We start from the raw sequence: 27,364 nt of genomic DNA, 5'->3' as shown, positions 1-27,364 counted from the left end.
GGACTCCTCCGGCCTCCATGTCAGTCGCTTATCGGTCTTCACATTCTTCGGCTCTTGCAGCCATTAGTACTTGCTCCAGGCTGAGCGTTTGTCTCAGCATTTGTCGTCTGAATAAATCGGAAAGGCAGCCATCTATGACTCTGAGAAGTATTGTTTCTTCATCATTGAATTAATTGAACTTACAATGATGAGTGTATCAAGTCTTTCGACAAACTTGTTGAATGTTTCAGTAGCTTTCTGCCTTTCTTGGTTGAAAACGTACATTTCCTAATCGATATTCGGCATTAGATTGAACTTGATATTTAACACCGCTTTGATTTGACGGTATGAGACTACATCAGAGTGTGGTATTTTCTTTATTACTTCCTTTATGCCTTCATCTGCAAGATTCCTCGAGATATTTTTTAATCTGCATCATCCAAGGCATCGATGAAATCCTTAAAAGTTTCAATCCAGGCAGTCCATCAGGCACCAATATTCTGCTTTTTGGTGGCATCGAAAGGAAAGGGTGATTTCAGGAAGGCGGCGGCATCATAACCTGTGGAACTTTCTGTTGTCGAGAGCGGTGCCCACTCTGGCAATTTCAGCAGCCCACTTGGACCAGTACCTTCAGTAAGCACTAGCCAAATGCTGATATTTGTGTCTTAGTATGCGATATGATGTCATGTAACCACTGGAGCATTCTGTGGTGCTCGCTTAGAGGACCAACTGCTCTGCAAGCACAAAACTTGTGCTTTCATCTGGGTCGCTTCACCCGCTGCTGAGGTCGAATGGTTTTCTTTACTCAGGCTCTAGTAAGTTTAGTTATACTCTTGGAATCTGACTATTCTTTCTTTTAGCACTTCTTCGTACCTGGTTGTCGCTGCCTCTAGCATTATCGTTCCGTATGGCTTATGGCTTTGCATTGCTTTGTGGAGCAGTACCTCTTTCACAGACTCACAAGCAGGTTCCTGGCCGATTATACACAAATTTCTCTGTAAGGCCTTCATCTTCTTTGAAAGCTTTGCACTGGCTGCAGTGGCGCTTTGACTCCATATATGCCAACTGTTGATCTTCACTACGACTGAGGTGCATATGGCACGCACAAGCTGTTTGCAGAACCATGGCAAACTCTCTGGGAGAGCACTGTTGGTTCTTCAGGTTACATATCCCCCCTCTTGTCGCCAGTTGTAGCGTCCTTCCCAGCCTTGGGACGTGTAAAACATTTTACTCCACACATGGAGCTTGGTATTACATGTCATTATTTCACAGCCTGTAACCATAAACTGAATATTGTACATCATAAATTCTATCAACCCACTCAATGCACTTATGCCACTGTTCTATGGAGTACGTCAGGAACCAAAAGGGTCTGGTCATCTCTAACTCACAAGACACTACACCAATCAGCTTTTTGATCAATGGGATTTTAATGGCCACAGTGTTGTTCAGACCTTGCAAATGACGGTCAATTTAAAATCAAGCACTAGCAAAGCCAACAGGTCTGGCTTTAAAATAAATAAATAAATAAAGGTGCTTCTTCATTGATTGAAAACTTTTCCTGTGTGGCTGTGCAGATTGCGAAGTAGTGAATATGAAAATAATTAAAGTGGTGAATAAGTAGATAGATGAGTGAGTGCACTGAAGGATGAATTGGTGAGTAGCATGATGCATGGCTGGATGGGAGAGTGATCGCACAGATGGATTGAAGTTTGAATGAATACATGGGCAGCTGGATGAATAGAAGAAAAGTGAAGTTCTTGGATGGATAAACATGAAAGATGATGAGTAAGTTCATGATAGGCACAAGCATATCGGTGGTAAGAGACTATTATCTACTTCCGTTGCTGCTCACTTATCCATCCATTCACAATATTCCACATTCAGTGACTTGCCCATCCATACAACCCCACACAAACACTTTTCGTAACAAAAAGCCAGACCCATCAGAAAAACCAATTTACCTTCTCTTGACTAACATCAAGGATAAAGGAAAACACATGGGGCACCTTAATATACCCATTCTAATCTGCAAAAGTAGTTTACCCCAAATCACGATTAAGAGCTTAGTGGGAAAACCGAGACGTCTGGAATTCAGTCCCTTCACATTTTGCCAGGAAAAATTTGATGGAATGTGATGCAGAAAAATGGATAAAATGAGGGAAAGATTGCATAAATCTGTGTGCTCAACGCCAATTTCTGTAGCTATCCATCATTCTCAGCAACTGAACTTGCAATGAGAAGGGAATCCAGACAATACCATCCCGTGGTAAGCACTAAAGTCAATGGCGCTGGCAATGAGGACCTACAAAGGGACTCTGCTCTCCTTACTGGTCTTTCCTATTTATGTCTGGCCAGGAGACTTCTGACGGCTGTTTAAAATTCTAGACAAATGCTCTACAGTACAACAGGGCATTAACTTTTCCTAACTTTCCACATTTTCGGTTTGATTGGTTCACCAGCTAGCACATGATAGACAAAAACTGGTCATTTAAACTGAATAACATGACACCCCGGAAATACAGTATATGAAGCATTTAATTGGAAGCAAACAGTGCTAAAGAGAGTAAAATAAACAAACCCTGTATCGTCATGACTGTATTTTATATTTGGAATATATTGTCTTAATTCAATAGGAAAATCTTCAGGTACATCGAACTCTTGATAGCAGACATTGGCTTCTCGGTCTAGGAAACAACAAAAACAGAAAATAGAATCATCATGACAAATATTAAAGTACTTTTCCTCAAATGTTAATCTCACCCATTTTAGTACCCTGAATAGCACCTTCATGTTTCAGTACTCTCAGTAATCCATCAGTGTCAACCCTGTCATTCATAAGGGAAATCACTGAAAAATAGCATTACAATATTTTTACAGGAAAAAGTCATAATGCAAACATTTCAAAGACTTTTACAAAACCATGAATTTATTTGAAATAAATCTGCAGTTCAAGGGTAAAACAGTTGTAATCCCCATCCATAAATAAGTGAGTGAATTACATGTGTATATATTGTGTGTAGGTATATGGTATTTCTATCGCAAAAACCTAGCTTAAGGGCAGCAGAGCTATGTACAGGGTCAACAACAATCATAAAGTCAACAAGTGATAAGAGAGGTAGATGGGCTGTGGATGGCTATAAAGGCCCTTATGAACAAAGCTGAATGTATTTCACTTAATCCTTAGTTTCAAAGGAAATCAATGAGGGATCATCACAGGGGAAGTGATGTGAGCAGTGCTCTTCAGTCCAGTTACATAGTGAGAGTCATGGTTCTAGACACTTTGATGAAGGGTTTGTGAAGGGTCTTGCAGGGAGGTCTGAATAAAGAGTAAAGTAGTAGTATAAGCAACACTGCAAGGGCAAACGCAGTCCTTGAGGCAGAAGTAGTAGAGGCAGGACTGGTTATTGGACACCTGGTTTGTAGAATGCGTTTTTAGTGACTTTTTTCACTTAAGATATCATTGATTAAGTTACCTCAAAGAACACCAGGATTGCAAACATTTCAATAGATTTGTTGGAGGGCCCATGGAAGGTGGACAGACAAATGAGAATCAGTGTGGGTGACCTGAAACAAAAAGTAGTTCTGGATGTTAGAAGAGTTGAGACAAGGCCAGATCTGCCATCTCTATTATTTGGTGATCAAGACGGTCCGCTACTTTGAGACGATTTAAAGAATCAGTGGAGACATTAATTTGGGTGTTGTCAGTATCATTTAGTAATTGTATGGGATACAGCTGATCCCTGCTGGACCTCGGCAGGTGATACTGACTTGGCCAGGTAGGGAAGAGGCCAATTTTACCAGGTGAAACTTGTTGGCTAAACAAGAGCAATAACCATTTCAAGGATGTTACCTTCACAAAACAGCTGGCTCTCTGTATATAGTGTTCTAAAATGAAGTACACTGTGCAGAGAGTCCAGTGGCTCCCCAATGGCTAGTCAGACGTAAGAGCAGAACATTCTAATGTTCTTTTTGTGGTAGTGAGGGCAAGCAGTTAGGCTTATCAGAGGGTAGTGCTAAGCATTTGTTGTCACACAGAGGCAATAAATGAGAAAAACTCACATTTTGAGGGACAACGGTCGCTCAGAGTTCAGGGGAACGTCTACCCCAGGGGAGTCAGAGTTTTGGAAGACCCAGGACTTGGGCACAGCAGGCAGTGCTGGGTTACCTGGAACAGAGGTGCTGGAGGTCTTGGGATATAGAATTTGTTCTTCACCGGCAGCGTTCAGCTACAGGTACGGTGAGGGCAGTCGTTCTCGGTTGTGTCCAAGTTGCTGTTTTCATGCCGTTGACATCACCTAAAAGCGGGTACAGGCTAATAGGAGCGGGGCTGTTTCCAGCGTCAGTCACAGGTACTGTGAGTATCCCTCTAGCTCATGGATAATTTGAAGGGGTTAGTTACCGGACTGGTGACCAACAAGCCTTAGCTGCTGCAATTTTTGGTTGATGCTGTGAATCGCGTCGACACGGTCCGTGTAGGTCTTCACCTCGTGGCGATCTTTACCAGCGGTGTGCAGGGGACAAGTACCACTAGTCTATAGGGAGGTCCCAGGCAATTGGCGCAGGCTGGCAAGGCTCTGGGGTTCTTGGAGGCTGCACAAGTTTCAGGTAGGGACGGCAGACCAAAGTTGTCGAGTCCTTTCACAGTTGGGAGGGTTTGGTGTCAGTTTCTTCTGCAGTACAGCTTAGTTCCTGGTTATGCAGCAAGTCTTCTTATGCAGTGCCTGGGAGGCATGGCACACAGGGCTCTGTGCCATGTCGACTCTTAGGATGTTCCGGCACCGAGACACGCGGCTTGCAGTGGCAGAGTGAATTGCCTTGGTGAGTGGGCCCTGGCGTGGCCCAATAGGTGCTGCAGACCCAGAGAACCCTTTTCAGTACCCATGCCCGAGGTACCAGGGGTACAATTTACTAGGGATTTATAAGGGTAACTGAAGTTGTACCAATCGTGGTACAGTTTTGAAAGAGATCTGCCACTGGTAGCCAGGTTGTACCATGCAAAAAGAAGCATTTTCCTCCAGTTAATAATTCAGTCAAGGTTATATACTTTGTTTGCCTGTATCGAGCACTGCAGAGAGATGAAGGAGGGTCAAAGTACAAGCTAATCCTTCATCAAAAGCAGTGGGTAATCAAGTTGAATTTACTGATTTATAATAGTCATTACAATTAAAAGCAATCCATTAACTTCCAAAGATCTAATTCTATATAAAATTACATAATTTTATTCAAATTCAGGAATGATAAACTCATTTGATGTCAGCTAGGCCCTATACATACAGAAAGTAAAATCTTGTTATTCTGCTGCTGTCAACGTTATCAACAAGTGTACACTCAAATTAAAATACTCTTATCAGATACAGCCATCTATAATAATAACCTTCCTAGTGCACTTATGTAATACAAACAACACTTTTCAACACACTTTGTGCTCAGCCCCTCCAAATCAACATGTAATAAAGTCCATAAATTTAATAAAACAGACCGACACACAGAGGTCATGGCCACTAGGGGCAAAGGTAACACGTCTCTTTACCTGACCACTGGCTATGTCGCAGAAATGCAGTCTATTAACAAAACCAGTAATCAACATCTAATGAAGAGCAAACAAACTCGTTAATGAAGAATCTCTGTTGAGGAAGCACATCATCTTTTGTCTTGTTCCTGTGGCTATCTTATCGTCAGATATTATGAAGTCTTCAAATAAAGTATCGTCCCTTTATGTACATGCCGGCACATTCCATCTTTAGCAGAGGAAGGCTCCCCAAAGGCATTGACCTGGGGTTCGAAGGTTAGCAGACCATCAACAATACCCAGATTCCTCACCTTCTCTACTGGGATAAGGGGTACGGTAAGCTGCTCAGGCCACATGAAGGAAGGAACCCATGATCATCCCAACCCAGTAACAGAACCTCTGATTTGAGGCACTGAGGCAAATTCCTTCACACACGATGTTTTCCCCAACACTCGAACCATGAAGGGAAATGGGCCTCCTGTTATTGCTGTTACTAGAGCGCAAGAGGATCTTTGTGTAAGCACCTCACCTGCATCGACCAAAAAACCTCTATCCTCCAAAGCAATGCGCAATTGTCGTTCAGTCCCTATACTCATCACAGAGGACAAGCTGTCTGGCTCTGTTTCTTGTGAGCATACAACTGGCACCACAAAATAAAATTCATGATCACATGGACAGCTGGAAATACAGATTTCTATATAGTCAGGTCCTCATACTAATCTTCAGATATTTATACATAAGCGCGCAGTTTCAAACCATTCATATATAAAGTTCTGCATTTGTTCAAATACTCCTTACTGGTACAAGGTTACAATTCTATCCTTTGCAGCACCACACAGAAGTTAGCAGAATTTGTCATAGGACCCACTCATGCCACTGTCACGACAGTCATGTTGTGCATACTGGAGGGGCTTTAACTTCATTGAGTTATTTGGTACTGAGAAACTACCATATTTCCTTTGTGATCAGGCTAGGTGAAACCTCAGGGGAGCTGCAATCGCAGGAGGTGGAAGTCGTGTGGTGGGAAGGGGCAGCATCACTGCTCCTTAGAGCTGAGTGCAGGTCACTCTGATTAACTCAGGAACTGAAACAGACATGTGGCTGAAAATTAGGCAGAGTTGGTGAGAGTTCCTGCGTTTCTCGTGCCCATGACAAAACTTCCATGACCTCACTGCCCGACCCTGGATACAATGATGTTGAAAAAAACAACTGTAAGGCAGTTCCATTTCATTTTTGACGACTACCTTAAGGATTAGCCCACTTGGGCATGATATGTATTATCAGCATTGAGATCATGTATGTTTTGCGCCCACTGAGCTGATGTTACTCCAGACTGGGGCATTATTATGTTAGTTTGCTGCTGCTTTCCCTCGGTCCCTCTTTTGTACTTTTTTTCTATCAGATCAGAAGCAGCGGACCACAAGGACCAGCACTCATGTTTCAATAGTAGAGTAGGGTTCAATTACTTATGAAGTTGCAACACAGAGTTACAAATTCTCTGTTGCTACACTGAGGGCTAGAGGTTAACATAGCCTCAAATCTCCCTCTCTGGGCTTCTAGGAGTGTAGGTCGTTCCTCCCAAAGTGACAAAGCTCTTCTGCTCCCTGTTAGGTGTCGGAAAGGGACGGAAATAACCTCAAGATTAACAGGAGTTGTTCTTTTATAGCACCCAACCCAGACTCATTGGCCCAGGGGTAGCCCTCTGGCTTCTCCCTGTTCCTATTACTGGCTCATTTTCACCGCCAGATAGTGTTTTGAGCACCTTCTCTTTTAGCGGGGAGTGATGACGGGGGTCATTCCCTAATTTTACTGGATGTGCTTTGTCCAGACACTGGTGAGAGAAGCCGTGAAGCCTGTTGCTAGAACGATTTGTTTGGGGTTTTCTTTTCCATGGCCGATGAGCTTCTAAGTGAATCATGAGTTTTTAAGCAGCTCTTACCAGTAGTTGGTAACTTTTTGACACCCTGGTGATTTATCGGCACATTTGAATATTGGCAGGGACTAGGGTGACCGACCGTCTGTAAATTTCACGGACTGTCCGTTATTTTAGTATGATGTCCGTAAGGCGTCCGTAATTTGGCCTTACAGACATCATACTTAAAGTCAAATTGGGGAATTTCAGGAAGGTTTGCTGTTCCCCTGCGAGAGGCCCCATGAGTTTAAAAGTTTTCACTCTGGGCCTCTCGCACCTATCTTTTAAACTGTAGACTGAGGCATCCTGCAGCAGCTCCTCCCGAACTTTGCACAGTCTGTGGACTGGCCCATTGTCATTCTGAGACTGCAGCTGATTATCACATATAGAGTGACAATGGGCCCTATTGTAGTGACAGCATGTGGTGTGCTTTCTCCTGCATCAGTCTAGGGCAAGGCATTCTGCTTTTGTCTTGGCGCCATGCTGGAGAAAATACAAATAAAATAACTGTCGGAGGCAGAGCAATCATTTGTGCAAAACCTCCATCTATAGGTCATTTACCACATTGTAAAAGTGGATATTTGTGAAGGGTAGAAGTGATAACCACTTTTAAAATAGTATTCAGTTCAGTTTCTGATGTCCCTGAAAAATATTATCCCTTAATAAATATAAGGTGCAAGGTAAAAGAATTCTGAGTAAAAATAAATACAATAGGCTATTCAGCGAAGTGCTTCTTAATGTCATGGGACTGGAACAGCGTTTTCACTATACATTTAAAAGTAAGATTTAAACATACAAATAAAAAAATACTATTTAATGTTTATTGTTACATTAGCACAAATCTTGATTGCAGAAAGTGCAAAGCTGTGTGCATACTGAAAAACTGAAGTGCACGATTGTCTCAACCTTATATAAACTTATTTTGACTTATTTTGGTTGTCTATTTACTTACTTATATACTATTGTGCAAAATCCTCTGATATGACTGTAAAACATATGTTTTGTCCCAAATTATTGTCCTGAATTTTGACCTTCTGTCCTGAATTTTTGTCCTGAATTTTGCCCTTTTGTCCTGGATTTTTACACTGACCTTCCTGAATATGCACCCATGCCAGTTTGTGGAAATGTGCTTCTTAATGAGCACACCGGTGCAGGGGTCACACTTCTCTGTCCATGGGTACTTAGACCAACAAAATAGAGATTGGCACTGAAGCTGGAATTCAAATTACCAGTTTATTAATCACTCATGAGTGGGACTACATCCACACAGCACTCTCAAGTGCTGCCTGAGGTAGTACATTGAAGTCACAGAACACAGGCCTTATATACAGCACTGGTAAGCACTGGTAAGCATGTGGATACAAATAGAAGGTACAGGCCTACACAGGAATAGTTACCGACAAACATGGGCAGATGGGAAATCACTTAGTAAAGTGGGAGGGGGAGCAGGAGTGTTTATGGCAGTTGAGTCTGAGACCAGGTGTTCTGCCAGCTACAAACTCTTTAGCATGCATATTGCTTTTAGCTGAGTCAGGAAGGCATCCAAAACGCCTCGACGCGACTGATCCTCGACGTACCATGACACGGCCACAGCACCCCCCACTTGAGAAACCTGCACTGGCTCCCCGTCAACAAGAGGATATCCTTCAAGCTCCTCATCCACGCACACAAAGCACTCCACAAGGCCGGCCCAGCCTAGCTCAACAGACGGCTCTCCTTCTACATCCCCAACCGCCAGCTATGCTCCGCCGACATCTCACTCGCCACCATCCCGCGCATCCGAAGAACAACCACTCGCCGCCAAGACATGGAACACCCTCCCACTGAGCCTACGACAGACCCAAGACCTGCTGACCTTCCGGAGGATACTCAAGACCTGGCTGTTCAATCAGTAGCGGCACCCCCTCCCCCAGCGCCTTGAGACCCTCGCGGGTATGAAGTGCGCTTTACAAATGATTGATTGATTGAACTAAAATAGACAGCACAGGCAGGAAAAAAGATGAGCAGCAGAGGATGGGAGAATTACAAAGCCAACAAAATGGATGCCACAACCAAGATGGCTTGAGCTTATGCTAACAGACATTATTCCAGATTTCCACAGAAGACCCTTTTAGCATATGCTGAAGACACCTTCCTATGCTTTTGAGGGAGTACGGAAAACATCGTGCACATCTATCTGCATTCATTCTGTAATTTCTTGGTCCATTGCCAAGAGAGCATTTACATTTGTGACATTTCGTTTCGTCGTTATACATGAGGTACAAGTAGAAAAACATAGGGAACAGAGCATTGGGCCACATTGAATACATAGACAACAAGTAAAAAGAATAGCAAAAATTATACATAGGGCTGACAATAGTTTCCAACCCCATACAGTAAACATGTTCCATAGCCATCCAGTCAAAGTCCAAGTTCCTGAATCCTGGAGGATTTCAGTGGCTATTTTGTGCATCTTGGAGATTGCAGCAAAAACAGAAGGGGCGTGGTCACGGATATAAACGCAGCAGCTACTCCCGATGATACAACATGATCCACCACGGTCAGCCAGGATGACATCAAGGACCATCCTATTTTGGAGCATCACAATTCTCGCAATTTGTAGTTCTTCTGTGATATTTCCAAGTACCATTGCTATTTGATTGGTTACAGCCTCTACAACATGTGTCAAACGTCTGATCTTTCTGCTGTTAAAGGCCGCACCAACAAAGAAGAATAGTCCCAAATTAAAGTCAATATACTGCTGTAGTGCAGTATCAGTTTGATCCACCTCATCATTGTTTATTGTCCTCTTGAATCTGGTCTTGGAAATGTCATTATATAGTTTATAGTCTTTATGGTAGGATGCAGGTGCCAAAAACATAGGTGGAAGCAAAAAGGACACATAGCAGATGCTGCACCATCCAATAGGTAGATGATAATAACCTTTACTTCCGCAAATGAAATAGGCATTATGTGAGGACAAAAAACTGCTATTGTTCATTCCAGTAATATTTAACACTAAAGTACAGTCTCTTTTTCCCACGGGAATATTGCCAATACTGCTTACACAAAGATCCTCTCGCGCTCTAGTAATAGCAATAACAGGAGGCCCATTTCCCTTCATGGTTCGAGTGTTGGGGAAAACATAGTGTGTGGAGGAATTTTCTCGACGATACTCCTCCATTTCCCATACAGTTCCTTTAGCTGGTGGATCTCCTTCCTCATCAGGGTAACAGACTTTGTTCAACTGAGCGTTCAGTCTTCCTACATCAAAGTTAGTGATATGAGAAGCCCACAATAGTGCAAACCAGGCTCTGCAGGAGCCATTATGTGAAAACGGCAAAGGAATAAAAGGTGTTCCACCCTTTTTCTGATGAGCTGGCATCATTCCACATACCCAGCAGTTAGTAACGTTCGTAGCATTGTGTGTATGGTGCAACATCTGAATTAAAGTGTTATTGAGGTAGGACATTCTGTGCTTCTGCTCATGATAAGGAAGAGTAAAGTAATGATGTTCAATGGGGACAAGCGTAGTAGCAGTCAATAGATTTCGGACCGGAGCTAATTCCTCCTTATAGCAACAGTAACAACAGTCAAAGTAAGTCCAGTAACAATCATTGTTCTTTTGCTACAAACTTTTACAACAGTCGGTTTCTTCTCCTTAGGCATATTCATTTAGTCGACAAACAACAAAACAGATGGTGCCCTAAGGTCCTGAGCAGGCGTTGGTTTCTTCACTAACGTTGAGATGAGTAGTCACTAACAGACTACCCCCCTTTGTAGTCAGTCTTTAACCACCCAGGACAGTGGCTCAAACTGTCTTTTTCAGCAACAAAGTGTCTTTCTTCCTGGGTCGCAGCAGATATCGAGATGTACCAAGAATTGTGTGCTCCGGGAAGGCTTCCTCAGATCCTTCAGGTGATGTGGCTTGTCCTTTCTCGGTGACCAGGATATCGCGGTGATCTGCCAACGCAGCTGGGCTCACTAGGTTTTGCAACACTTTTCTGCAGTGTGTCGCATGGACCCAGTTCTTCTGGTTCGTCACTCAAACTGCAGTTCTGGTAGCCAGCAGCACCTGCTCCGGGCCTCGCCATCTCTGTGCTAGGGAGCTGGTCCTCTGGAATGACTTTACAACCACAAAGTCAACAGGCCGTAAACAATGGCCCTCACCTTGCTGTTGATAAATAGAAGACAAACTGTCAGTCAATTGAGACAAATAGCCATTTATCAATACATAGGGTACATCATGTATAGGGCGTGGCTTAGGAATCCCCCAAATATTCATTGGCCTTCCAAAAACCACCTCATACGGTGTGAGGCCAGATCGTGTATGTGGTATCGATCTAATGGATAGCAATGCCAAAGGCAGTGCTTCAGGCCATTTCAAAGATGTGGAGGCCTGTATCTTAGCCAATTTTAGTTTCAGGGTAGAATTGTAATGTTCCACTAGTCCTGCTGATTGTGGGTGAAAAGCAGCATGAAACTTCTGCTTTATTCCCAACGTTTTCATAAGATACTCAACAACTTGCCCAATAAAATGGGGTCCGTTGTCACTCCACAAAACTCGGCAAATGCCGAATCAGGGAAGGAACTCCTTTAGGAGCCGTTTGCTGTAGTAAGAGCTGTATTTTCTTTCGTAGCGTATGCCTCCACCCATTTACTGAAGGCACAAACTACTACCAAGACATACTTCAGGTTGCTACAGCGCACAAACTGGATGTAATCCATTTGCAGGACCTCAAAAGGTGCAGTCGGTATCGCAAACCCTCCTGTTGGAGTTTGTGTTCCCTTTCCAGGATTATACTGGAGACAAGTCAGACAGGACTGGACTATTTTCTTAGCCGTACCGACAATCTCTGGATGATCCAAACTTGCATAAGTTGCTTTGCTATTGAGGATGCTACAACATGTGCCGGCCCATGTGCCATGTGAATCATAGGGTGTAAATAGGATGTGGGTAACTTCCATTTGGTCATTTCTTTATTCCTCCAACAGCTCTCATCATCTAATGCTCCCTCCATGGACCATTGGTCTAATTCATCAACACAGGCAGATTGTTGCATGTCCAGGACCTCTCACCTGGCATCATGCCAACGTTTAGCCTGTGATTTAACTACATACATAGATGTGGTACTTCGCTGCATGCGGTCTCCCGAGCTGTGTAATCCGCAAAGGCATTGCCTGCTTCTATTTTATCGGTCACTTTCTTGTGTGCGCTACATTTAACAATCGCCACTTTCTTAGGATAGGTCAAGGCAGTAAGGAGATTATGTACTAATTCCCCATGCACTATTTGTGTCCCATGTGAAGTGAGAAAGCCTATTTCTTTCCATAGCTGCCCGAAGTTATGGGCCACGCCAAAGGCATATTGGCTATCAGTGTAAATGTTAACAAGCAAATCTGTACTAAGCTTGTCAGTGCTATCAACTCGGCTGCTTGAGCTGACTTCTGTGGGATATGAGCTGTCTCAACTGTCTGAAGTGTTGTAATTGCATAAGCAGCAGATGTCGTGCCATCAGGCAACTTCAAGCAGGATCCATCAACCCACAATTCCCCATCAACACTAGAAAAAGGTGTATCTTGTAGGTCAACACGACCCTTTGTGTGTTCTTCAGTAAGGGATATACAATCATGTAGCTCTTGTGACTGAGACTGGGTAGCTGGAAGTGGCAATAATGTAGCAGGATTAAGAGTCAAACATCTTTTCAAAGTGATATGAGGGGCCAAAAGTGTCAATTCATATCCTGTCAAGCGATCACTAGTCAGATGCTGTGTCTTTGTTTGATTTAGCAAGGCATCGACTGAATGAGGTACCAACACAAACAATCTATGTGACAAGACTATTCCCCCACTCTGACGTATGGACACAGCCGCTGCTGCTACCGCTCGGAAATAACCAGGCAGCGCGAGCAACTGGATCAAGGACAGCTGAGAAATATGCACAAGGAGGTTGTTTATCACCGTGTGTCTGTGTTAAAACCGAGAGGGAACAACCTTCCCTCTTGTGTACATAGAGTGTGAAAGTCTTAGTGTAGTCTGAAGTTCCTAATACAGGTGCAGAACAAAGAGCTTGACGTAGCTGTTGGAAGGCATTCTGGCATTCAGTAGTCCATGAGAGAGGCATCGGAGTGTCTTTAATCAAAAGGGCCAACAAGGGTTTAATAATGTATGAAAAGCTAGGGATCCACTGCCTACAGAAAGAAGTAAGGCCAATCAATGCACGGACGTCCTTCTGAGTACGGGGCACAGGTGTGTCTAAAATGGTCTGAATGCGATCTGGTATGAGTGTACGTCCCTCCTTAGACAGGAGGTGACCTAAATAGGTTACCTGCTGTCTACAAAATTCCAATTTCTTCTGAGAGACTTTGTAATGATGAGAGGCAAGGAATGATAATAATGACAGTGTTCCTTCTTTACACTGTTCAGGGGTATCGGCAGCCAACAAGATGTCATCGACGTATTGAATAAGAGCCACCCCTTTCGGTACAGGAAAAGAATCAAACTGCCTTTACAATGCCTGACTATAAATGCTAGGGTTCTCTATATACCCTTGTGAAGCTCTACAGAATCTGTATGATCTATTATTCAAAGTGAAGCCAAACAAATAACGGTTATCAGGGTGAATAGGTACTGAAAAAAATGCATTTTTCAAATCAATTACACTAAATGTAGTGACAGTAGGAGGAACCATAGTATGAAGTGTCGTGATGTCAGAGACTAACTGGTATTGGGGCACCACAATTTTATTAACTTCTCGTAAATCAATAATGAAACAGTAAATCTTAGTATCAGTGTCTCTTTTCAAAATAGGAAGGATAGGACTATTACAAATGTTATAAGGGACTTCTTCCACCTTGATCAAATCCTGAACAATGTGCGTCAATGCTTCCTCGCCTTCCCGAGATATTTTATATTGGGGCAGTCGAGGCAATGAAGCACCTTCCTTCACTTGAATTGCACTGGTGGAATAACCATTTGTTCCACTTCGGTATCTGATGTAGCCCATAAAGTACTAGGTAACGATGTAAGAGCAATATCTTCTTTAATGAGACAAGACCTCTCAACCATTGGATACTTATCATTTAAGATAACACGCACACCTTCTGGGGAACAACGTATTGTAGCACGAAAATGTTTGAGCATATCGATACCCACAATGGTATCCGGCGTGGTAGGGGAAAGCAAAAATGGATATGCTGCAGTGAATTTATCAAGACTAAATGCAAGTGGCTGTGACAGTGGGCTAGATGTAGGTGTCCCATCGAATCCTATCGATGTTATCATTGCGCCAGACAGGGGAGCCCTAGGAACCAATTTTTTAGACAGAGCACTACGAGTAGCTCCTGTATCAACCAGAAACCGATCAGTAGAGCCCAAAACATTTACATCAACATAGGGACCTTTCTGATATACTGGGACCTCAATCGGTTCCTTACCCCATCCTAGGCATTACTATGCATAATCAGAATCCCCAAGACCATCAGCTGAATAATCTGACATTTGATATTGATTTCGGGGCACTTAGAACACCAATGTCCAATCTCTTTACAATAAGCACACTGATCAGAAGACAAAGTTGATCGAGAGAAAGGGGGTACACCAGGGGTATATACTGCCCGTCCACCTCTACCACCACCTCTGAATGGTGGACCATATACTTGAGCCAACATAACTTTTGTTTTTTAACTCCTTTACCCTCTTATCCTCTTTGCCTTTTGCTTCCAATTCCTGACGCTCATAATACTGGGCCATAGTCAAAAGGGAAACTGGGGAAGACATAGTCCACGAACTCTCACTGGCCTTAAGGCGGCTAGCTATTTCTGGCAACATGTTAGCGACAAATTTGTCGACAAACAGATGCTTACCCATTTCATCTGTCAATGACTGTCCACTAAAGTCATGGAATGTCACTTCAAATCGTGTAAATATATCAGAAACTGACTCATCCGCTTTCTATTTGCAAGACGCTAACGTTGTCCAATCTATTTTCTTAGGGGGTATAAGAGTTTTTAACTTAGTTACAATAGCTTTGGGAAGATCTAATATCTCCTGTTGTGGTTTCTGCGCAGGCTCGCTAGCCACATCTATTTCTTCTAAATGTACCCAAGTATCACCATATGCTACTTTATCATCTATTTTCCGAATTGTTCTCCACATATCAGGGGGCAAAATAAGTCCAAAAAACATATTGATATCTGGCAAGGTCATAGGGCAGGAGCTAATGGCTCCTTCTACTTCTTCATAGAAAGCGGCAGGATTTTTCCGCGGATCGGGTAAAGCGGCTTTAAGAGCCATAACATCCGCTCTACTCCAAGGAGTATAGACCCAATTATAGACAAAATATCCCTTTGCATCATCTGAATCTTTATCAGCACTTGTTCCTGTACCCTTCGGAGGAACATACAAAGGTGCAGCTTCACGCATTGGTTTTACAGTAACTACAGTATCACTAGGGTCATTGTCTGTTCCCAAAACTTCTTCTCTCTGCACTGGGGTCTGAACTGTTTGTGCAGTTTTAACTTTACCAGCTGATTTTTGCTCCGCTTTTAAACGTAATGTATCATGTCTTAATTTAACTACTCGCCTAATTAAATCAGGTATATTTGACAAAAGGAAAGTTCCATCATTTAATTGCTTATAATCAGAATTAATACCATTTGGCTCTAAGTTTTTAGAAACGTTTCTAAAACCAAGTATTACCTCCTAGGTGAACTTCTCTGCAAAATATAACTGCTTTAAATCCTTCCACTGCTGAACCATTGCTACAAGGTCCGGGGCAGAAGTAGTCCCATGAGCTTCTTTTGTCAACAGTCAAAGTAGAGCGAGTCTGACGCCCATCTTGGTTATCTAAGTCTTTATTATCTGAGGAAAAATGTTCTTCTTCAGAAAGATCATTCTCAGGGGCAGAGGGAAATTTATACGGGGCAGAGGTCGATCTAACAAAATGGAGTCATCCTGAGGTTTATTAAGTATGGGATAAATGGGGCGCCTAATAGGGTACTGGCCAGCTACCTCTAAACAACGCTCCCTTTCCTCTTTATCTTTTATTGCCTTCATCTCTTTATTTTTTATTTCTAACGCTTTTTGATATATCGTTTTTCGCTGTTCTTTTTCTGCTAGAGCTTCTTCTTTCCTCACTCTCTCTTGCACTTCTTTCTCCCACATTTGTACACAATCAAACATATCTTGTCGACTTTTTCTCTTGAATAAACACTGCTCTACATATTGAATCTTTTTAAAGTCAAATGACCCATTCACTGGACATTGTAGATCAGGATCCTTTTTCATATATTTATTCCACAGTGTACTATACATTATGGAAGAAATACCATATTTAACATACATATGTCTATTAGGTGTCCCCTCTGGGGGAGCCGGCTGACTTCTTTCTAAATCCGTTTTGGTACCACCAAGACAGCAACACAGCCAACGGAGTGTGCTGGAAACAGGCATGCTACCAATTTTTGTAAAATATTACTTTTCAAAATATTCCAAAGTAGAGAAAAATCTCCACATTATCTGCCTTTATTTTTTGCAAAAAATAAATCAAACAAACAAAACCAGAATCTTGGCCAAGCAAACAAGAGTGCCGCTTCAGCGACCTTACCAAACAAGAGTCTCCAAACTCCAACTGCCAATCTCTTGGTCGACCTAATGGTCACTGCAAAAATAATGCCAAAGGATACCTCAGTCGGGACCGGCCAACACCTGGAGGGTCAAATCAAGAAAACCAGAAAAATCACTTTGGCTGCAAAGACAAGGGTCTCTTCATGCAGGACGTCTCCTCAGCAATATTCCACTCTTCCGTCAAGACCACTCCTTTGGATGGCCGCGTCTCCGATGAGGACCCACGTGTCGGGCGCCAGCTGTGGAAATATGCTTCTTAATGAGCACACCGGTGCAGGGGTCACCTTTCTCTGTCCATGGGTCCTTAGACCAACAAAATAGAGATTGGCACTGAAGCTGGAATTCAAATAAGTTTATTAATCACTCATGAGTGGGACGACATCCACACAGCACTTTGAAGTGCTGCCTGAGGTAGTACATTGGAGTCACAGTACACAGGCCTTATATACAGCTTTTTCTGCACTGGTAAGCATGTGGATACATATAGAAGGTACAGGCCTACACAGGAATAGTTACCGACAAACATGGGCAGATGGGAAACCACTTAGTTAGCAAATTGGGAGGGGGAGCAGGAGTGCTTATGGCAGCACCAAGAGATTGACAGTTGAGTCCGAGACCAGGTGTTCTGGCAGCTACAAACTCTTTAGCATGCATATTGCTTTTAGCTGAGTCAAGAAGTCAAATAAAAAATAGACCACACTGGCAGGGAAAAAGACGAGCAGCAGAGGATGGGAGAATTACGAAGCCAACAAAATGGATGCCACAACCAATATAGCTTCAGCTTATGCTAACAGAAATTATTCCAGATTTCCACAAGTTGGTCACCCTAGCAGGGACTCGCTGCCCCACAACACAGAACATAGGCTGTGATTTATCCCGGCGCCACTGCCAAGCTTTAAAGCGCTCTGCTTTCTCCCGTGGTGCGGGCTGTGACGAGCGTAGGTTATGCCCGGGTGAAGCCCGGGCCAAGGCAGACCCATCTTGCTTCCTTCATCATCCATAGGAGGCTGGGCTGGACCACCCCCCTTTCGTCCATTAAATGTGCCCAATGGCTGATTTCCTCGATTGACTTGGACATAAGGAAAAATGTGAGTAGGCGCTTTCCTGGATTTCATGTTTCCCATGTATCACAGTACGGCTTCACCTACACTGATTTGTTGGAACATTTCTCTGGGCTTCTGCAGGGGGTGATCTCCTTTTTTTGCACACAGAATTTCCTGTGCTATTCTGTTGCTCGATTCCATCTTGCTTGTGCCTTTGTTGCCATGGCTTATTATTCGAACTGCTTTTGACGTTTATTCCGTACAAGGGTAAGAGAAAGCATCCTTCTACCACGGTTATAAATCCCCTGGCAAGTCCTCTAAATCCCAATGCAAGTCCCGCACCTCGATAATGGACTATACAATGGGGGCTAAGAGAGAGACCGAGAAAGAAACCATGAGTGTTGAGAACAGATTACCCATATGTAACCAAGGCTCGACGGACACTTTAACACAGGAACTTATACAAGTTGATCTCGGCAAATCTCCCAGAACTGTTACAGAAGATGGGCCAAACAGTTGTGCCCAAGTCACTCCAGTCTGTATCTCCCCATCTGATCCTACGTCTCAACCACTCTTAATATGTATGAGGACACCCGGGGCTTGCTGTAAAGTTATTGACATTAATTCTTCGCATGGGGCTACAGCAATTTTCATGACCAACTAATACTAGGGCCAGAGTAATAGCCCCTAGGACATCTTCAGAAGACTTTAAAATTCTGTTTTCTATGGCCCAAGCATTTGAATCTATGGTGAAAGTCTCATTGGACTCTACTGTTACCAGATTAATGCATGTGGAGAGTATTACTTCTGGTTGTTTATATTTATTACAGTCTAAAACAACTCCTGTTAATATCCCCTTTCTGCCTAACATTGGAGTGGTACCTCCTCCGGCTTTATGGGTTTCCTCTTCTAAAGCCACAGGTACTCACCCTATATCTCAGACCCTTGATCGTGGCACCAATAGTTTGCCCACAAACTGGATCTTGGGTGTGCAATCATCATTACACACCTCTGATTGCAGTGTGAACACTCAACCTACGTCTACATGATACTCCCTAATTTGCAATACTGTAGTGAGTTTTCGCCGGGCAAGATGGACAGGAGATTTTGTGTTTTAGATTTAGATTCACGCCTTAGGTGGTAATCCTGGCAAATGTACTCCCTCTACCTGTGGTAGAAACAGAATAAGTCACTAAATTGGTTGGGCAACAAAACAGGTCTTTCGGGGGCTCTTTTTGAGATTTTTAAAATAGCAAGAAGGGTACAATGTGTTGGCAAGGGCACCAAAACCTTACCTTGTGATTGTGTAGTTTTGTCATTTTAGTAACCCAGCCTAGTTGATACTCTTCAGCGCAGAACCAGATTTCCAACTGTGCCTCCACAGCAAATATCCATCCTACCACTTGGTAATTTTTATCAGCCACCAATTAATGCCAATGGTCCAAAACTGCCTGTCAGACCACACCACCAAGAGACACTGCTGTATTTCACTCTGCCATTTCAACTTGCAACCGTTTTGATAGACTAGCATCCCTAGATGGGGTTGATTGACTTGGTGTTGATTCACCTTTGGCTTTTGCCTCTGGTAATGATGGACCCAAAACAAGGGGGCGTGGCTTGGTGCCGATGTGAGGGGAAGCGGACTCCGGAGCTCCGTCTGCGCCACACCCCTGTCCGCAACCATCCTGGTACTTTGAAGGGGCATATTATCGAAATCCTGGTGGCGGAAGCCCTGCTGCCCGTGCTGGGCGAAGGTGGGGGCTCAGCGCTGCCCCTACAGTGACTGAAAGCGCTGTAACTGAAACCAGACGGATCAGAGTGCCGCGCACCTAAGATGGCGTCGGGAGCTGCGGCGGAAGAAATCGTCGAGCGCTCACACAGAGCTCTGGGGCTCTCTAAGAGGCTTCCTCGCTCGGGAGACAGTGCGGAGTGGCGGCTGACGAAGCGGCTGGTGAGTGCGGTGCATCGGGGCTGCCAGGAACCGGAAGCGCTCTGCTCAACCGGGAGACGCGCCCCACACACAAAATGGCGGCGCCCATTGCTAAAGCGGAGACCTGATGCCTGCAGTGCCGTGGGACAATCAGCTGAGCTGCGGGGTGCGGAGCGTGGCAGTGCAACCCCCTACTTCTGGACGCAGCAGACGTCTACTGCCCAGGGCCGCGATGGGTTCTGGCATTAAGCTGGGTTTGGGGTATTGGAAGCGCTGACCAGAAGACCTCAGCGATGAGGGAGTGGCTGCTGGCGATGGGAGTCCACTGACTGAGGGGGATATTGACCAAGGACCCCCATACTGTGAACTCTGAGTCCCGGGGAGGCCGATCAGTGCCAGCAGAGCACAGAGACTGACTGCATCAATAGGGGGGTGCCCACACAGCACATAAGGGAGCCTTGACGTGCCCTCTCTGGCTGGGAGTGATCACGTGATGCAGACGAAGGGGGACCCTTCTGATCGCCACGAGGGCTGGTTCGGAGGACACAGGCAGCGGAAGCCAGTGCGGAGCAGGGGGGCCCAGGACTACAACACCCCTCGCTGTGACGGTCGAGAGGAGCAAGGCCAGTCCACCTCTACTCGGGAGAGCCAGAAGATCTCGGGAGTGAGCACTCTACAATCTGGGGGGGAGATGACCACCCGGTTCCCTTCTGTGCTGGCGAACTTGAATAGTACTCTCTACTGTAGCACCAAGGAAATGGCCCACTACGCCGCGGTGTACCTCCTGAACTTTCCTGTGCGCACTGCCTATACTGACTTTTCCTGAACTTCCCTGTGCTCCCCCGCTGGAAGTTCTGCGTGACCCACCGCAACCAGTCTGAATAGCGGAACAGCGGAGAGACGACGTAGCAGAGGGCCCCACACTGGTGGACATAATGCAGGCCATCACCTCCTCGAGGGAAGCTTTGGAGACCAAGATGGACGCCATGGGGGGGGGGATCTCAACTTCCTGAAGGATGACCACCGCAAGTTCAAGGAGCGGGTGAAAGCTACTGAGACGACTTTAGAGGAGGTTCCGGACGCAATCTCTACTCTGCAGCACTCTCTCAAATTAGTAAAAGACAGGGTCAGGATCTTGGAGGTGAGAGTGAAGACAGCAAAGGGCGCTCTTGCAGGAACAATATGCGCATAGTGGAGGTCCCGGAATGAGAGGAAGTAGACGACTCTGTTCGGTACTTGGAGAATTGGCTTCGGACCGAGGTGGCCCCCGGAGGGGCTCTCCCCCTTCTTCGCCCTTGAACGCGTACACAGGGTCCCAGCCAGACCTCCAAAGCCTGGCACACCCCGCGACTGATGGTTGTGCGCTTGCTCCATTACCGCGACAGAGACCACATCTTGCAACAGGCGCGAGGAAAGCAGAACCTCCAAATAGCGAACGGCAGGGTGATGATTTTCCCAGATTTCACCAGGGAGGTGCAGAGACAGTGCGCTTCTTTTCTTGCACTAAAGCGGAAACTCCGACAGTTGCAACTACCATACGCCAGGTTGTTCCCCGCACGCCTCAGAGTAGTGGATGGGGCCGCTACACATTTTTTCACTACACCACAAGACACATGGCAGTGGCTGGAGGCACGAAAACCGGAAACGGGGGGTGCTTCCCCGTCGGGCACAGCGGAACGAAGATCACCTGAGCCTTTGAGGTCACACAGATCCATAACGCCGCCAGGACTCCAACTTGAAAGGGACAGGGCTGTGAGGGCGGTTGCAGAGATCAGCTGGAGTGTGACTAGCCTGTGCGCCACTGTTGGTAGCCGTGACATGGGCAGACTTGAGACTTCTCCTACCGGCAGCATGAACGGGGACTCCAAGCCTGAACTCCCTGTGGTTACACCCCAGACGGCGGACTTCCTCATGTGAAATGGATACATGACGTTGGGTGAGAGAGGCCCGAGCTGGCGCTGGGGATCAACTTCTGACCGGGCTGAACTCTGGGGGCAGAGGGATGGTGGCCCCTGCCATGAACGATAGCTAGATGCCCTCCTGCTTGATACTGGCGGGGGGAGTGGCCGGAGGGGCTCTGGGTCCTATTGGGTCAGTTTTAATAAAAGAAGCTTCCCTTTTGTATTTACTTGATATATGCCAATAATCAGTTTAGATATTTTATATTGTGAACCCGAGACTTAGAATCTACAGACTATTACACTGCAAGTATATAGTATGATGGTTTTTATTAAAAAATTTTTTTTCAAATTTATTTAAAAATGTTACATTCAGTGCTGCTAAGAATTTTGCAGTCACCATCAATTAGTGAAATTCATATAATTATCAACCATAAAAACACATATTCAGCAATTATAATCACAATTACATACGATTGAAATTAATACTCAATAAATCATTTAAATCAATTAAACAGAACAAAATTGCAAGTATAAAAACAGCAAATATGATTTGTGTCCTCTTGTCGACGCGTTTCGGTGCAATATCTAATATGTAACACCTTCTTCAGGACCAACACATTAAAACAGCTCACAATATCGATTAAAAACAATACTGAAATGGGGCTTCAACTCCAATATCATTGACGGCCATAGGAGAGTGTGTCAATTCACTGCATCCCAGGTTGTTGCTCAAATGATTAATATCGACGAATCCTCAATATTATCTTCATGTTTGTACTTGTGCTTTTGATTATTGGTTCAAAAAGCATTTGAACTTTAGTAGAGTATTAATTAATCATTAACTCTTCATTCAAACTCCATATGTTGCGTTTGTTTCACTTTGTATCTCGCAATCACTATGGTTCTTGGCTTTTAATTAAATTCAAGCTCAGGCCAGTACCTCGTTGTACCGCGTAGCCTTGCGTCTCACGGGGTTTCCAGATGGTGTTTGTACTTGCAATTTTGTTCTGTTTAATTGATTTAAATGATTTATTGAGTGTTAATTTCAATCGTATGTAATTGTGATTATAATTGCTGAATATGTGTTTTTATGGTTGATAATTATATGAATTTCACTAATTGATGGTGACTGCAAAATTCTTAGCAGCACTGAATGTAACATTTTTAAATAAATTTGAAAAAAAAATTTTTAATAAAAACCATCATACTATATACTTGCAGTGTAATAGTCTGTAGATTCTAAGTCTCGGGTTCACAATATAAAATATCTAAACTGATTATTGGCATATATCAAGTAAATACAAAAGGGAAGCTTCTTTTGTTAAAACTTATATACCCGGTCCCTTTTGGTACACCTGGGAAACTCTCTCCTTTTTTGTATCCTATTGGGTCAGCACACGCCTCACCATGTTTAGTGACTAGTTGTTTGTTGCATTAGTTTGCATGGGAGCTAGTTCGAATGTACCTGTCCTGGGGAGTTCAATGGGGTTGGGGAGGTTTCACAGGGGGCAGGCATGTTGCTGAGGTGGGGCAGGAGGGAAGACCACTGAGGTTCAAGATATGGGTTCCACCGTAGGACTTAAATGGAATGTCAGGGGCATGCACACTATGACACGCCGGCACAAGATTCATGTGTATTTGGTGAGGAGGGGTGTACAGATTGGTCTGCTGCAGGAAACGCATTTAACACAGACGGAGGGGGCGGCACTACAGCGTAGATGGAAGGGGCAGTTGTTCTACACCACATACTCGGCCTTTGCCAGGGGCACATTGATCTGTATACGAACAGGGGTTCCGTTTCAGAGCACTAGGCAGCTGATTGACCCAGATGGTTGATACGTGGTGGTAGCGGGACGACTGGACGGCAGGGATATAGTGTTAGGGAGCCTCTACGCCCCCAACGTAGATCAAGCTGGTTTCTTTGTGCACCTATCCGGGAAGCTAGCTCCCCTGTTGACGGGTTCAGTGCTGCTGGGGGGCGGGGGGACTTTAATTGTGTTGCTCGCGTGGACCTGGATCGCTCTCATCCACCTCTTCCAGACGCTCCCATGCACAGACTTGCAGCGACTAGGCGGGCGTGGCAGTGCCGGTGGGGGCTGATAGATTCTTGGAGGGCCCATCACCCGGGGGATAGGGACTACTCATACTTCTCTGGGTTGCAGGAGTTGCATGTTCGTCTGGACTCGTTCCTTTGCTCTCCAGGTGTGCACGAGGGATTACCCATAGTGAATATTTGACCAGAACGATTTCTGATCATAACCTGTTGCTACTATCGCTGGATTGGATACGGGAAAAGCCCACCATTCCTACTTGGCGATTCAGACCGGAGGCGCTAGAAGATTCAGTGTTTAAGACCTTGATTGGATCTGCGATTGACGACTATTTCCTAGATAATGCTGGGTCTGCATAGAGCCTAATTATCGAATGGGACACGTTCAAAACAGTAATCAGAGGGCGTTGCATTGGGGAGGTGGTGGGAGTTCGAAAGGTGCTGACACAGGATGTGCTGAGGGCAGAGAATAGGCTCCGATACCTAGAAAGGAGAGACCGGAACGACCTGATAGGCAGGAGGACCTGCTTGCGGCATGCGAGGAGGTGGCGACGCAGGTGGAAAGGCTGCGCTCCTTTGATTATAAGGCCTACACCACTCGGGCCCAAGCAGAACGGGACAAATCTGGGGCGTTGCTGGCGTGGTTGGCAAACCCGGCGCGTAGAGGCACACCGATCCTGGAGATTAGGGATCAGGGGGGAGGGCGTATTACACTCAACAAGCCATCAACACACACTTTCTGGACTATTATACCACTCTTTATCAGAGTAGGCTTGATCCTGGGGCTGCCAATGGAACGGGGCTCTTAGAGGGGATAGAACTCCCCCAGATTGATATCGAGGCAGCGGAGGAGTTTGGTAAACATGTTGAGGTGGGGGAAGTGCGCAGCGCTATCAAGCATATGGCTAGGAACAAGACGCCAGGGACGGACAGCCTTCCGGTAGAATTTTATTCTGAATTTGTAGATACCCTGGCCCCAAAGCTGGTCGTAGTATATAACAAAGCGCGGCGGGAAGGTTGCCTTCCTGCTTCCACAAGGGAGGCAATCATCGTGCCTCTCCTTAAACCAGGTAAGCCGGCCTGGGACCGGACTGCATACAGACCGCTTGCCATGCTTAATCTGGACTATAAGATACTAAGTCGAATCCTGGCTAGTCGGCTAATGGCCCACATGTCGACGTTAGTTAACGTGGACCAAGCAGGATTTATCCCGGCTAGGAACACGGCGATGAACATACGGAGGTTACTGCGTGTCCTGCGGGCGGACACCTATTTCAGGGAGGAGGCTTGTAATTTTGCAGTTGATATCGAGAAGGCCTTCGATAGTCTAGCGTGGCCATATCTTTTCGCGGTCCTGAGGGCGTTTGGCCTGGGAGACCGCTTCGTGGAATGGACAGCGATCTTGTATAACAACTCCACTGCCAGGGTCATAACGTGAGGGTTGATCTCTGCTGCTTGCAACGTGGGTAGGGGGACGAGGCAGGGTTGCCCGCTGTCGCCCCTGCTCTTTGCGCTGGCAATGGAGCCAATGGCTGTTCAGGCCCGATCGGGACGTCACTACCAGGGGTTATTAGTGGAGGGACACTTACAACACATAGCGCTGCATGCCGACGATCTCCTTTTGTTTCTGGCTGACTCGGGGGAGGCCCTCCGGGGAGCTAAGGGGCTTCTGCATTCTCTGGGGGGCTTCGTGTGAACTGGTCCAAGTCCTGTCTTTTCCCGACACATTCAGACAGGGATGGGACGCAGCGGGCGGAGGGGGCCCCATGGGAAACTAGCTGCTTACCTTACCTTGGAACCCAGATATATCACAACCCTAATGACATGCTGCAGGGCAACATAGGGCGAGCTGTACGTAAGGTCAAGACCTATTTTGAGTTTTGGGAAAAGCTTCCGTTATCGGTAGCGGGCAGGGTTGCCTTGTTGAAAATGGTCACACTGCCCAGGCTTCTCTATTTTTTTGGGACGCTCCCGATCTGGATCCCAACTAAGGTGTTCGTGCAGCTCAACACATTGCTAACAGGATTCTTGTGGGGTGCGAGGCGACGAAGGGTGGCCCTGGTCACCATGCAGCGGCCCAGGCCGGAGGGAGGATTTGCCTTGCCGGATCTAGAGGCCTATTATCATGCAGCGCAGTTACAATGGTTCACCAAATGGGTGACAGGCCAAACTAGGCACCGGGAGGAGCCTGATGGGCCGGACCCTCCCTTGGCGCTGCTATCCCGGGTGCTGCTGGAATTGCACATAAGGAATAGGTTGCTCCCGACTGACTTACAGGTGGTGCGCCGGTGTTGGAACCGATTGGCCAGGCGTGCGTGCACACGCACCCCCTATGTTCCGGAGATCCCGCTGACGATATGTGAGACCCTACCTCACAGGAGGTGATTGGGGTACATTACGGGACTGGGTGGAGGCAGGGATCACTACTATAGGGGATCTATTTGAAGATGGCAACCTCCTACCTTTTAATGACCTGATGGAGCGCCATGACCTACCACAAGGGGACTTCCTGCTTCATGCCGCACTGACAGCAGCCATTAGGAAACACTGGCGGGAGGGGATGGCGGAACCTCAGACCTCGCCAATATGTAGTAATGGCGGCGGGAACGTTTAAGACCGTCACGTGTCTCTACAGGAGGATTACCCACAGCTTGCGCAAGCCCTTGTCGGCCCTCCATCTCAAGTGGGAAGAGGATTTGGGTGAACCTATTGGGGAGAAGCAGTGGGGGGAATTGGTAGAACGGGCCTGGAAGTGTTCCAGGAATGCCCGCTTCCAGCTAATCCACTTCTACATGCTGCATAGGGCGTACCTTACCCCGGGTAAGGTGAATGAATACTTCGGGGTTTCGACAGCGTGTCCACAGTGTAACCTGGAGGGGGCGGGGTTTCTCCACATGTTTTGGGACTGTCCACTTCTAGGAGAGTGCTGGAGGGGGGTGACGTCTGAGTTGGCGGCGGCAACAGAAAGAGGGGTAGAACTGACACTGAACTGTTGTTTGTTGCATTGGTTTCCACATACTGCCAAGACCAAAGTCACTAGCAAGTTTATAGACCTGGGACTGGTCTTGGCCCAGAGGGAGATCACCAGCCACTGGAAGGCAAAGACTGGCCCCAACTTAGCGCGATGGACTAGGGAGTTAGTGAAATGGGCAGAAGCGGAGGGGAACTGTAGATTGCGAATGGTCAGCCGCACTAGGAGCCACAAATCCCTGGCGATGGCGCGTGCGTGGGTCGCACTGGTGGAGCTGGTAAAACACCCATCTGGCAATATGGAGGGCATTCCTGATCAGGGGGAGCCAGCAGCAAACAACTGAGGTTGGGAGGCACTGATCAACACGAGGGCAGAGCGCAGATAAGGCGGAGCGACCCTGGGTGAACACTTGTCCCTGACACTTACGGTTTGGAATGCATGGGCCACGGAACATCACTGT

General features: G+C 45.8%; 1 protein-coding gene across 2 annotated transcripts in view; it reads right to left on the bottom strand.

Moving 5' to 3' along the window:
* Positions 1 to 27,364, bottom strand: part of SETD9 (SET domain containing 9) — a 153,587-nt gene that overhangs the window by 41,518 nt on the left and 84,705 nt on the right. For both annotated transcript variants that reach the window (XM_085631363.1, XM_085631364.1), the window contains exon 5: positions 2,561 to 2,666. In XM_085631363.1, the coding sequence (XP_085487489.1) occupies positions 2,561 to 2,666 (106 nt within the window). The remainder of the gene's footprint in view (positions 1 to 2,560; positions 2,667 to 27,364) is intronic.

This window comes from Triturus cristatus, chromosome 2_1 (assembly GCF_964204655.1).
Source record: "Triturus cristatus chromosome 2_1, aTriCri1.1, whole genome shotgun sequence".
In the NCBI taxonomy this organism is placed as follows: domain Eukaryota; kingdom Metazoa; phylum Chordata; class Amphibia; order Caudata; family Salamandridae; genus Triturus; species Triturus cristatus.
This window is presented reverse-complemented; position numbering and strand designations above follow the sequence as displayed.